Source organism: Mustela putorius, unplaced genomic scaffold, assembly GCF_011764305.1.
Source record: "Mustela putorius furo isolate JIRA1106 unplaced genomic scaffold, ASM1176430v1.1 tig00000430_pilon_pilon_pilon, whole genome shotgun sequence".
Lineage (NCBI taxonomy): Eukaryota > Metazoa > Chordata > Mammalia > Carnivora > Mustelidae > Mustela > Mustela putorius.
The window spans coordinates 19,612,192-19,626,689 of NW_025421377.1; the positions used below are offsets into that span (position 1 = coordinate 19,612,192).

A 14,498-nucleotide genomic window follows, 5' to 3' on the forward strand; every position below is an offset into this window, starting at 1 on the left:
TCTGACACCTATGAAATGATATGTCACCTCACCTGGTTTTGACTTTCATTTCTTTGATGATGAATGATGTTGAACATCTTTTTATATGTCTGTTTACCATCTGTATGTCTTCTTTGGAAAAACATCTATTCATGTCTTCTGCCCATTTTTTAATTGGGTGATTTGTTTCAGGGGTGTTGAGTTGTATAAGGGCTTCCTATATTTTGAATACTAACCCTTTACTGGATATATCACTTGCAAATACCTTCTCCTGTTCAATAAGTTGTCTTTTAGTTTTGTTGATTGCTTCCTTCACTGTTCAGAAGCTTTTTATTTTGATGTAGTCCTAATAGTTTATTTTTGCTTTTGTTTCCATTGTCTTAGGAGACATATCTAGAAAAATGTTGCTATGACCAATGTCAGAGAAATTACTACCTGTGCTCTCCTCTAGGATTGTTATGGCTTCAGGTCTCACATTTGGACCTTTAATTGTACATGGAAAACTTTAATGCACTGATGAAAGAAATTAAAGTAGACACAAATAAAGGGAAAGATATATTGTGTCCAGGATCATACAAATTAATATTGTTAAAATGTCCATACTACCCAAAACAATCACTCTCCTAAAGCAATCCTTATTAAGGTTCCAATGGTATTTTTTTACAGAAATAGAAAATAAATTCCCTAAAATTTATATGGAACCACAAAAAATCCTGAATAGTCAAAATAATCCCAAGAAAAAAGATAAAGCTGGAGGCCGCACACTTCCTGATTTTAAACTATATTTAAAAGTTACAGTAATTAAAATTATATGACACTGACATAAAACAGACACATAGATCATTAGATCAGAATTGAGAACTCAGAAATAAACCTATGCATATATGGTTAACTAATATTTGGCAAGGAAATGAAGAATACTCAATAGAGAAAAGATAGTCTCTTCAATAAATGAAGTTAGGAAAACTGGATATTCTTATGCCAAAGAATGAAATTTGATCTCTATCTTACACCACTCACAAAATGGTAAAGACAAATATAAGACCTGAAACCATAAAATTCCTAGAAGAAAACATAGGATCAAAGTGTCTTAATAACCCATTGGTTTGACAATGATTTTATGAATGTGACACCCCAACCACAAAACACAAGGGTAAAAATAAACAAGTGTTACCATATCAAACTCAAAAGCTCCTGCACAGAAAAAGAAACAATGTAAAAATTTAACCTACAGAATGGGAGAAGATATTTGCAAACCACATATCTGATAAGGTTAATATTCAAAATAAGTATGAGACTCACAGCAGAAGACCCCAAATAATCTAATTAAAAAATGGGAAGAAGACCTAAAGAGATGTTTTTCCAAAGGAAACTTAAAAATGGCCAACAAGTACATGAAAAGGTGTTCAACATCACTAATCACCAGGAAATGCAAATCAAAACCACAATGAGTTATCATCTCACACTTGTTAAAATGGTTGTTATAAAAAAGACAAGTGATAAGTGTTGGCAAAGCTGTTTAGGAAAGTGTTTGTAAAGCTATGCACTGTTGATGGGAATGTAAACTGGTGCAGCCATTGTGGGAAACAGTATAGAGGTTCCTCAGAAAATTAAAGGAATGATACTGTATAAACCAGCAATTTCACTTCTAGGTATATATCCAAAGGAAATGATACTGACTTGGAAAGACATTTACACTCGCATGGTTATTGCAGCATTCTTACAACAGAATGGAAACAACTGAAGTGTCCATTGTCAGATGAATGAAAAAGTTGTGATATACGTAACACACAATGGGACAGAAATTAGCTATGAGAAATAAGGGAAACTTCCCATTTTCAACAACAAGGATGAACCTTGGGAGTGTTATGCTAAGTGAAGCAAATCAAACAGAGAAAGACAAATTCTGTCTGATCTCACCTGTATATGGAAACTAAAGAATGCTGAACTCATCAGAGAGTAAAATGGTGGTTTCCAGGGGTGGAAGTTGAGAGGTGGAGGAAATGAGTGAAGGTGATCAAGGTGTAAAAACTTCCAGTTACAAGATAAATAAGTTCTGGAGATATACTGTACAACATCATGGCTATAGTTAACAGAACTCTATATCTGAAAGTTGCTAAAACAGTAAATTCTACCACACACACAACACACATACACACAAAACTGTAGTTATATGAGGTGATAGACGTGTTAACTAACTTTATTGTTGTAGTCATTTCACAATATATTCATCTATCAAATAATTACTTTATACACAAATTTGCACAGTAGTATATGTCAATTATATCTAAGTAAATCTGGAGAAAAAAGAACAAAAAATTGTACTAAACCTTAAAATAGCAAAAATAAAAAAGTTTTAGAAGTGTTACAAGCACAAAAAAGAAGGGAAACAAAGGTTATTTTCATGAACTGTCTACAATATGGGTCTCAAATCTTCAAGAGATTGTACAAAAATGTAATATTTTTTATTCTCTTTCTATCCAGCCTTTCATCTATGAATAAAAATGTATCCAGCAAAATATTAATGATTTATACAAAAATGATTATAAAATCATTCCAGAAATAATTCAGTAATAGGAAATCTATTCATATAATTCATCTATTAACTTGCCTAGAAAATCAAATAATTCTTGCCATAGGTGGAAAAAGAAGTTGACAAAACTAGATACAGTTCTGATTTACAAAAGAAAATGCTAACTGTAATAGTAATTAAGTAATTGATATTTTCTTCACATGGCTCATAAACAAGCAAGTTAATTAATGAATAACATTTAGTCATTTCAACTAAATTTGAAAATAAAAGATGAAGGCAACTATCTTCATTATTATTAAATAAGTCTGATTTTATCAGAAGTAAAATTAGACAAGAGAAGGTGACCAGTGACTTAAGAATTATAAAGGGAGATGTAACTTATTTCTAGTATCAGTTTAATGAACATGTATCTGGATAACTACTGTAAAGCATAGGATAATATGGACAAATACCAGGATATGAAATTGAAATTGAATGGTAACTAGAATTTATGTATACAAACTATGACTAATGGAAAAGAAAAGGAAGAGGGAACCCATTTATAAGGCCAACAACAAAACAAATCAGTTGGCTGAAATTTAACAACAAATCTGTAAAACCTATATAAGAAACATTGGTAAACACTCCAAAAGACCCACGGATGATTCTTTTAAAATAATAATATATCCTTGGAATGGTGACAATTAAAATTTTAAATTTAAATTTAAAATTGGTCAATTTAAACCAAATTTTAACTTTATAAACATATATTTTTATCCCCAGGGGTACAGGTCTGTGCTTAGCAAATTTTAACTTTAAATTAAAATTTAAATTTGGTCAGTTTAAACCAAATAGTTGCACTTAACTGTATGCCAATGCAAATAACTCTAGTCTTTTCCTCCTCAAGAGCTAGTTAAAATTATTTCTATAATACTATAAGCAAGCAGGAGAGGCCAAGGGTACTCAGGACTTGTATGTCATTCCTTAAAGACAAAACTCAGGACCACACAATTCTCTGTGACAAAAGAGACAGTTTGCACCAAAATATTTAAAGATTTTTAACTTGAAAAACAAAAGAAAAAGTCTATAAAGTTGAAATAATGTCACAGCAGTGCCTTCAAGAAAGTTGGGTGAGAGAATGCTCACAGGAAACACCAGCTTACCAAGCAAACAATGGGAGATGAGCAGATTTGTTTTTTTCTTTTCCCTATCTGTGACTTCTCAAATTAAAATCCTGGAAATTATGGACTGGTCATTATTGCTGGGAATGTGAATTTCTTTATGTAGTGGATTCAATATACATAGGGTCTTCTCTGGTTCAGTTACATATTTGGTGATTTTAGCAAAGTTGCTTAATCTTTCTGAATTTTGACGGCTCCAAGATAAGAGATAAGGATCATTTTCGGCTTGTGTATTGGATTAGTAATAATGTATGCATTGTACCAATGAAAGCTCTTGATAGGTGTATAGTTAAAAGTAGCTATTTACTAAGTTAATAACAAAAATGGTACAATTAGCAAAGGCATTGGCTGCAGAATCACTGAATAGAGCTAGATCATAGCTGCTTGATGAAGCACAAACTGAACATGAGTGACAATGTAATCATGTTACTTTTAGAGTTAAGTTTATTAGAGAATGAATTTTAAAAGCCCACAAAAGGAAAATGGAAACGAATCAGAATGAAGAACAAAAACTAAGTGGTAGGAATTAATGACTTTGAAAAGGTCTGGAGAGCAGCTTTTTTAGAAAAGGGATCCCAGAAATTGTTAGATGTGCTGGTTAAAGAAATATATACATTTGACAAAACAAATCACACTGTGTACTTAATGCACTTCCTTTCACCATGTATAAATTAGCTCCTAATCTTTTTATAAAAACGAGATGACTCTACACATCAATAGCATGGCTATAATTTTTTCAAAACGCAAAAAGATAATAAATACTAAGTGTTAGTGAGAATGAAGAACAATAGGAATCCTAGTAAATGGCTGATGGAATTATTGATTGGCACAAGCAACTTGAGAAACTGGATGTTAGCAGTATGTATTAAAATGAAACAAATGTATACTCTATCACCTAGAATGACACAAGCATATTTACCAAAAGACATGTACAAGAATGTTCATAGCAATGCTTATCATAAATAGCCAAGACCAGGATAGTCTGCACATTTATCAACAGCAAAATGGATAAATAAAATGTAGTATGTTAATTCAATAGAATCTACATAACTCTGAGAATGAACAAACTATACCTCTATGCAACAACTTGGGTGAATATAAAAAACATTCACCAAAAGAAACAAAATACAAAAGAGTACACAACGTGTGGTTCATTTATACAAAGTTTAAAATCAGGCAAAATTAATCTGTAGTGTTAGAAGTCAAGTGATTATTTTCAGGAGTTGTAGGGACTGGTGTGAGGAGAAAGAGGCACTATGGGAATAATTTTTTGTTTCTTGATTTGGGTGCTGGTTGCATGGGTAAGTTCGCGCTGTGAAACTTCAGTAAGCTATAAAATTACCTACTTCAAAAGATAGGTTACACAGAATTTTAAAAACCTTACAGCACTGACCCCAGGAAAACTGCATGTGAGAAGGAATTAGAAGCCTTATGTGAAGGCATGTCCTATTGCTGTAGTGAAGGCAAGTCCCAAATCCTATCCACATTAGAACTAGCTATGTGCCAGTCAGCAGATCGCTCAGAGGCTGGAGAGATCGAGCTCGGTACAATTGGAAGGTACCTTGCAGAACGCTGGGCTTGAACAAGATTAATTAGAGATTCACTCCCTTATATGAATAGTCATGATTGCCATATTTCCAGATAGGCCTGCTCCATTAGGTGTGAGAAGCACATTTAAAATTGAATTATGAATTTTATTTGCTTCATCCAAAGAATTTAAGATCTCCATGGCAAGCAAAACAGGATTTTTAACCAGTGCACTTAGATTATTTCCTTCTAACTTATTTATTTCCTTTAATATAGATATTTGGGATTTTTCTTAACCACACTTAAACATGCTATTTTTCTGGTTGATTTTTCCCAGAGAAATAAAGAATAAATATGGAGATGGAAACTCCCCTGAGGTCTGATGTTATTAAATTTCCTGTGTTCTCCTCTGTTTGCTAATAATATCAAATGGAAGGTACCTGACCTACTTCACTCTCGGTTTACAGCTACCAGGTGTCCCTAATACTTTAAGACTGTAATTGCAATCAAAGACAAATTGGATTATTATATTCCCAAAACTTCAATTTGAAATAAAATATTCAAGACAATTATTAGTTCAAGTATGTTGAGTAACATGAGGAGTATAAAGGATTAAAATAAATATGATATCTAATTTCTCAGCACGTAGGATTTCTGAAACTAGGTCATGATCCTGTGAAAATGAGAAGACAAGAACATTCTGTTTTACAAAGGCTTTCCATACATTATATAATTTGGAGTTAGTACATTCCAGAGGCTCTTTATTCTTTGCTTATCTGTACTGACTACTTAGTAAGCTTCAAACCCTGGGCTTTTGTCATTTCAGAGTTCTTATGTAGTTTGCTGTAAACAACATTTAACACAAGTACAATTCCTTATAACTGACATAGCATACCCATATACCATATGACCATCCCAAAGAGTGCAGTAGAATAATTGCCCCCTTTTAAAAATGTAGAAATGTTGTGACTCAGAGTTTAAATCACTTGCCTGAAATTACACAGCAAATGGAACTTGAACCCAGATGCTCATGTGCTTTCCAAGAACCTTCACTATCTTACTTTTTGTAATCCTCTTAAGGAATAGAGACTGTTATCTCACTCAATACCTGCAGTAGTTGGTATGTGGGCATCTATGGGCAGACACAACTATTATAGGACAGATTTCAAATGTCTTGGGGAAAAAAATCTAAATTTAAATCAAAATATGTCATTGAGGCTTATGAAATTTGGAGTCCAAAGAAAAATAAAATATAGTTAAGTGACATTATAATGAGTATAAAAACACATTTTACTTTCAAAATTCTAATGACCATGTCTTTAAATGTATATACAAATTTTAATTATCTTGCATATGCTTTATTTACATATGTGTGGTATGTTTAACATTTTCCCTCTAGACAACTCCATGAAGAAATTTAAAAGTTTAAGTGATGAAAAATCGGGTGAAGAATATTCCAAAATCCAGGAAAGAAAAATATATACACAAATTCTGCTTGTGAAATGTAAGATTAAGGTCACGACACAGTGAGGCTATTCCTGCTTCTCTGGCTTGCCACAGATCCTTCCATTTGCCCTTATGGATGTCTATAATGCTTTTCCTCCAGGGATCCCAATGGCTCTCACACTCACTGCCCTCAGGTCTTCATTTGAATGTCACCATTTGAGACCTTCCCTAGCCACTGTATTTAAAAGTGTAACCCTCTTCCTCTTATTTTACTACATAGTATATATGCATAGCATATACACTACTGTGATAGACCCTATGTAGTAAAAAAATCAAAAAGATTTTGATCCGTTCTGTCAACTGTACCTAGAAAAGTGGCAGGTAACGAGTTGGTGTTCAGTGAGTACTTTTATTTTTATACAAAGAAAGCATAGAAGAAAGGGAAGGGAGGGAGAGAAGAGGGGAAGGAGAAAAACAGGAAAATTAAGAGTGGGAGGGAGGCAGGCTGAAAGGTATGGAAAGAACAGCATTTTGTATATTATCTTTGTGAGAAAGTACCATTGGTAGCATCAATGGTTAATTTCTGCTGTTAATTAATATACCTGGTGCTTACGACTAATAAATCTAAAGAAAAAAAAAAACTTCAGGAGAGAAGAAAATAGAAAAATGAAGGAAGGTTCATGAGAATCAGAAAGATAAACAACTGTCCGGAGCTGTTTGCATAATTTACTTGATCCTCATAGGAATGTGTGAGGCAAGGAAACCTGAGGATTACCCAAGGATACAGAGAAATTAAGCTGGTCTAACACCCAACACCCGAGGAGCCTCAGGACAGGGAGATAGTGAGAAATGGGGGAGGTTCTAAACAGGTTTCTAATGCTTAATCCTAGGCTTTTTGAAGTTTTCTGCAGACAAAGAAAAGAATGAGGAATGAAGGAGGGAAAGGAAATCATGCGCGGCTTCAAAATGTTTGCCAGGTATTTTTTAGCAGTACCGTAATTCATCCAAGTAAAGGCACTTTCGTTTATATTTGAAGACTGATTTACTCATTGTCTAAATCCATATTTAGACAAGTTTATTTGCAGTGAAGCACTAGCATTCATATTAATACCACCATTACACTTTTAAGAAATTTATCCAAAAAGACTCATCTTGTATGAGAGTATTATCTATAGTAAGTATATTTACCTTAGCCTGGCATGTGCGGTGGGACAGAAACCATTTACTGTTTTACTAACAAGCATAAATGGGGTATCTGGAGGCATTAATAAGAGAATATTTTAGAGACTTACCTAGAACTTTGCTGTAGTATGCATTCCATTCTCCCCAGTAGGACTGAAATATGTAGTCTTGCAGAGGATAAGAGATAGTATTTTTAACCCTCTCACCAAAGGTCATCTGGTCAGTGAGCTCTGACAAAGCTGCGGGTACATAGGAGGCAGGTGCTGGGATTTTCCCACAATGTCTCTCAACTGTGGAGGCTGGAGAGAACCTCAATGTGTATACAAATGGAATTCCTAATTTCAGAGCAACTAGATCCCCACAGATAGTTACTGGATCTGCTACTAACACATCAAAACTACCTTTCTGAAGTCTTGCCATTAACTTGGGATTGTTTAATACTCCATCACAGATTTGTATATTGATTCGAAAAAAAGTATCTAGAAGATTTCCTAGTTCCTTATAGAAAGTCCAGAGTGTGAGAGGAGTTGGTCTGTGGTCCATCCACAGCATTATCATATGTTCAATTAAGGAATCTATATTGCTGTTCGTATAGGAGACAGGTATCACCTCAAAATTCACGGGAGAATCAGGATTAGAGTTGATTAATAGAGTTGTTGATGAAGCCAGTACAGTCACATTGTGATTTCTTTGAATCAGCTCTTCTAGAATGATCTCAATATTTAACCAATGACTACCATCCGTTGGCCAAATTAGCACATTTCCACTTAGAACAATTTGAGTCAAAGTCAAATTGAAAACCAGCAGCTGGACAAACTTCTTAGGCATGGTGATATCCATTATGAGAACCATCCTACCGTAGATCTTTTAAGATAAAAAGAAATTTTCAAAGTTTATTTAGGTAGATTATTTTTTCAAATAAATGATGTTTAATGTGATGGGTATACTCATTCATAAGTCACTTGATCTATAGATTAAAAGGAAACTAATATAATTCAAACCATTATGTGCAATAATATTATTATTCTAACAACAGAAGTAAATCAAGTCCTATTTGAAAGCAAAAGAAGTCAAGTTATGAGCCTGGTGTCTATGTACTCTGTCTGTGATAATAATTATAAATTATATATAATTATATATGTACAATTATATATAATATGTATAAATTATAAATAATTATAAAATGTGTCTTTAATTTATCTTTCCTAAAATTATGTTAAACAAAAAATTATAGCAGTTGTTACTGCTAAAACCACTGTCTCAAAACTTTTAGTAACTTTAAGTTAGATATCTTATTACAAGGAATTTTTTTAAAAGATTTTATTTATTTATTTGAGACAGACCACAAGTAGGCAGAGAGACAGGCAGAGAGAGAGGGGAAGCAGGCTCCCTGCTGAGCAGAGAGCCCGACGTGGGGCTGGATCCCAGGACCCTGAGATCATGACCTGAGCCGAAGGCAGAGGCTTAACCCACTGAGCCACACAGGCGCCCCTCAAGGCATTTTTATATACATTGTCTAATTCAGTCCTTTCCAGAGCGTTGTGCATCATACATTACTTGCTATATTTCATAGATATTGAAATTAATATTGAGTTGCATATCCAAAAACATTTTACAAAGTAGGGCAACTGAGACTATTATCATAACATCATCTGAGAATTGCTAGATTTTCACGGTCTTATGCCTCATCTTTGTAAGTTTTAGAAGCTTTGGCAATGCACAATGACAAGCATTATTATTACTTCCCCATGGCTTGTATTTAGGAAGAAAAACTAAAAACAACCTTCACTTAGAAGAGATTTTCTCAAAGAATACAAGATATTTTCAATTAATTGGATTATAGAACAAATTTTACACATTTGTCAGAGGAGAGTTTTCTTTTCTGATAAAGCATATTAATAATCATCTCCTCTTTGCAGGGAATTTTTCATTTTCTTTCATATGATATTTTCATATGCAAATCAAGAAGATAGAGTCTAGCACCACAAGAAGTCACACACTTTTTCATTCAGAGCTGTGTAGTAGCTTAAATTAGGTGGACACTAGAGTTCAATTGCCCCAGATTCAAAAACTATTCTTTTACAAGCCTTGTGACTCTGGAATATTATCTGGACCCTTTCAGCCTTGGTTTTTTCATGCAAAAATGAGAGATAGTGATGTTATATTACTTTGTGGATTAGCAGTAATATCTGCAAAGTTGCTTTGTAAACTGCTCAGTTCAAAGCAAAAGTTTAGTAATGTAGTTTAATAAATTTGCCTGAAGATTGATCAGTAAACCAACAGGTTAGCTACAGAATGACCAGTTAGACACATCTATAATGATATCTGTCTGTTGAGATTTTTAGTAAATGCCAAACTCTATAAGGGCAACCATATACTGATGCTATTTTAAAAGTTAAGGAATTCAAAGAAGCTAAGAGTTGCCATTAAAAGGAGAAAATAAGAACAAATACTGTAATTAAAAGGACAGAAACCACAAGTTAAATGTCTCCTTTTCCTGTAAGCATTTCAATGAATGGCTAGAATTTAACTATGCTAATTAATTTCTCATTGTCTCTTGGACTGGGAGGTCATCCCAAAGGCCATAAAGATGTCCCAAAGATGTCTTGGAAACCATCTTTCATACTATTTTTGAAAATTTATAATCAACTCCTTAGTAAGCTTAGAGTTTTAGCTTCACATTAGAGCTTCAACTTTTTTTTAGTTCCTTGAATGCATTTAGTTAATGCATTCTTGAAAGCTTAAAAGTCGATGTACTTTCTCTTCCCCTTTGTTTTATTGCATATTAACCGAGTATCTTTTTAGAATCTTCTTTTAGCTCAGGGTCTCGCATCAAATGCTTCACCACTTTCTTCATTGTATCCTCAGGCAAGTTTCTCAGCCTCCTTATTACAAAATGATAGAGAATGCTGGTGCCTGTTTCTTGTAGATGTGAGGACTGAATGAAAAAAAAAAAAAACAACTCTAATTTGTGTACATTATTTGGAACATCATCCATGCTCAATAAACATTAACTATATATGATAAAGTAAGGACAGACTCTTTAAAAACTACCAATTTAAACAGATCTTATCACTTAGATGCACTTCCTTTCTTCTGCTTCTCAGATAATGGTCCTCTGCGGTGCCTGAGTTTTGGTGCAGGTATTCCTAAACACCACAAGTTCCTCTTGTGTCAGTCATGCTCAATCTTGAGGCACATCAAAAATGATATGTTAGGGGCGCCTGGGTGGCTCAGTGGGTTAAGCCGCTGCCTTCGGCTCAGGTCATGATCTCAGGGTCCTGGGATCGAGTCCCGCGTCGGGCTCTCTGCTCAGCAGGGAGCCTGCTTCCCTCTCTCTCTCTCTGCCTGCCTCTCCGTCTACTTGTGGTTTCTCTCTGTCAAATAAATAAATAAAATCTTTAAAAAAAAAAAAAAAATGATATGTTATGGGATGTCTGGGTGGCTCAGTTGGTGCCTTCAGCTCAGGTCATGATCCTAGGGTCTAAGGATCGAGTCCCGCGTCCAGCTCCTCGCTCTGCAGGGAGCCTGCTTCTCCCTCTGCCTGCTCTGCCTGCTTTCCCCCCTGCTTGTGCTCTCTCTCTTTCTCTGAAATAAATAAATAAGTAAACTCTTTTAAAAAAATGATATGTTACTAACAATGTTTTCAGTACCAAGGTTCACAAGTGACTTATTTTAAGAAATATACACACTGAAAATTCAAAATTATTTTCATAAAAATTATCACCTCCATTCCCTTTCATTGAGTTGCAGCGAAGAGTGACAGTGCCCTTGAAACTGTGCATGTCCCATAGCAAATTCCTTCTTGGATGGCATGCTTATGGCTGTCATCCCACTCATGGGTCATTATGAAAAAAAGGATGCTACCAGAGGTCCTTGGAAAGATTCTAACCAAACAAAATTAATTTACATCAAAAAATAGAGGAAGAAAGGAAGGAAGAGAAGATAGAGGAGCAAGAAAAAGACTGGGAAGAAAGAAGGGGAAAAATGTCCTAAACTAACATGTAGTACTCTTTAGGTAAAGAACCCCAATACATTTTTCTCTCCTTTAAAATGACTACTGGAAATCAAGCACTTTGGGGATATACACATTCACATTTGTTTCATTTCTAGCACTTTATTTTATGTTAATTACCTTTGATCAGTGTTTAGTTCATGTAAAGATCTGAACATTACAGTCATAATTTTTTGAAGATGTGTTGTTTTTTTCTATTTAATATATTTATGGGAAAGTCTGTTATTATAGACAACGTTAATTCTTTGAGAGTAATCATCTGACTATTCAGGTATAATAATACATTATGTATTCATATAAATCTAACATATAAAGATCATTCACACAAAAAAGCTATTTGTTTCTATACTGGCCGAAGGACAAAACTGTTGATAGCAATAGGTAATGTTTATGGATTATAAATATTTTTACTAGCACTAAAATGCTACATTATTTTTTTTCTTAAATGTTTCCCCAATTTGGTAGTTTTTTTTGTTGTTAATATGTATATGAAAACAAAATTTACCTGCTTCAACTTTAAATAAATATATTTGAAATCTGTAGAAGCCTTTTCTTACTTTCAGTTAAACACAGCATTTTAAATTCTATTAGGAACAGATACCTATCCTCAGGCAACTCGCCCCAGGCAACAGTCAAATGGAAACTTTTGCCTAAAGAAACAACAAGTTTCCTAGTGATAACAAACCAATTAAACTCCAGTTAGCAAACTTAATATAAATAAGAAATAAAACAGCAGACTTCAAAAGCTAAATCTAGGAAGATGAAAAGTAACTGAGAATGTTTAAACCTAAAATATTCTGAATAATGGACTTACACCCGTAATTTTAAGAAAAGAGAGAAAATTTTTCTAGCAGTTTTGGTATCTGGATTTCATCTGAAAATATTTTCTCCTACTAGTCACTATATAATTTTATTTTAGCAATTGATATTTCACAACCTCAATAATCTCATCTGTGATAGTTTTCTCTTCACAAATTCATTGCAAAAATTAAGAGATATAACATGTGATGGACTTATTACAGTGTCTAGTGCACAGGAAAAAATCAACAAATACTGTTATTGCTATCATGATTTTGAACCATGAATTTGAACCAAATACCCAAATGCTGAAATAAAAGAAATAATTTAGACATTATAATATCTGATTCCTAGCAATTAGCAGAGATTAAAGACTCATTCTCAGATTATTGCATTTCACTGCAGAAAAGTAATCTTACAGAAAGCTGTCCTACTTATTTACTCAGGTGTGACAATTTGAGACCTGAGTGGATAAAGGTTCATTGCAATGACTTTTTTAGAGCATTTAAAAAAAAAAAATCAAGTTATACATTGGAAAGAAGTGATTTTTAAAAGTTGGTTCCATTTATCATTCTCATTTATCATTCTACATGTACAAAAGCTTGCACGAAAATGGATCACTCTGTCACTTCAGTACTTTTGTTTCTTACCTGGTCTTTTGAATATGAGTGTTCATTGAGTCTTCATGTCCCTGACATCAATAAGAATATCGTTCATAAAACAAACTTAAATAGTCATTTTAAGTCAAAAGAGTGTAATTTGATTAGAAACATGATATTATCAAAATCAGAGGGTAAGAAGATTTTTAGAAACTTCATTACATTCCCATGAACAAATTGTTAAGAAAGATTAGTCTCATGTCTTATGACTGGGAAAAATTGTATGGTTTCATTACCAGTATTCACTTACAAGCACAAAACAATGGAACATGATTCTGAGACTGCCAGCATGAGGAAGTTTTATCTGGGGTATAATGTCACTAATATGAATAAGAAGCACTGTGATCATGATAATTATTATTCCAAGATTGAGGACAAGTCGTTGATAAAAACATAAGTAATGAGATAAAAATGTAAACCTATATCGTGACTAAGATGTTACGTATACGCTCCTCTATTTCATTAACAGAGATGCTGCACATATTCAGATATCTTTGTTTATTACACCTATGAGCAGATTAGAGAGTTTTTGCAGATCCTGACAGCTTCATAAAATTGCCATTTCTTCATCATTTTTCTTCATTTTTAGAGATCCAGTTTTAGCCCTAGAATATTGACCATTCACTTCTACCTTTGTAAGCTAGTTTATAATCAATGTAGTAGCTATGCTTATTTTCTCTGAATAACAGAACAGTTCAGTTTTCATTTATATCCCAGGAGGTAAACATAAATTTTTGAATTTGGGGACAAGTACTTAGCATACCCAGAGAAGATGATGAGCCAATTATAATTAACGCTTCTTTTTTTAAAATGTTTTATTTACTTATTTGACAGAGAGATCACAGGCAGGCAGAGAGGCAGACAGACAGAGAGGGGGAAGCTGGCTCCCTGCGGAGCAGAGAGCCCGACATGGGACTGGATGCCAGGACCCTGAGATCATGACCTGAGCCAAAGTCAGAGGCTTAACCCACTGAGCCACCCAGGCGCCCCACAATTAATGCTTCTTTTAATAATCCTTGCCAAAGAAACCACACTTATATGGTCAACTAAGTCATTATAAAAAGCCTAGAACACACAATGGGGAAAGGACAGCCTCTTTAATAAGTGGAAAACTGGGCAGCTACATGCAGAAGAAGGAAATTGGATCACTTCCTTACACCATACACAAAGACAAACTGAAAATGATTTAAAGACTTGAT

General features: G+C 33.9%; 1 protein-coding gene across 4 annotated transcripts in view; it reads right to left on the reverse strand.

Moving 5' to 3' along the window:
- The window catches only part of LOC101691729 (UDP-glucuronosyltransferase 2A1), a 60,850-nt gene that overhangs the window by 42,233 nt on the left and 4,119 nt on the right, over positions 1-14,498 (reverse strand). For 2 of the 4 annotated variants that reach the window (XM_004766334.2, XM_045079833.1), the window contains exon 2: positions 7,938-8,569. The exons of the other annotated variants lie outside the window; for them this stretch is intronic. In XM_004766334.2, coding sequence (XP_004766391.1) covers positions 7,938-8,569 — 632 coding nt within the window. The remainder of the gene's footprint in view (positions 1-7,937; positions 8,570-14,498) is intronic. 4 annotated transcript variants of the gene reach the window in all.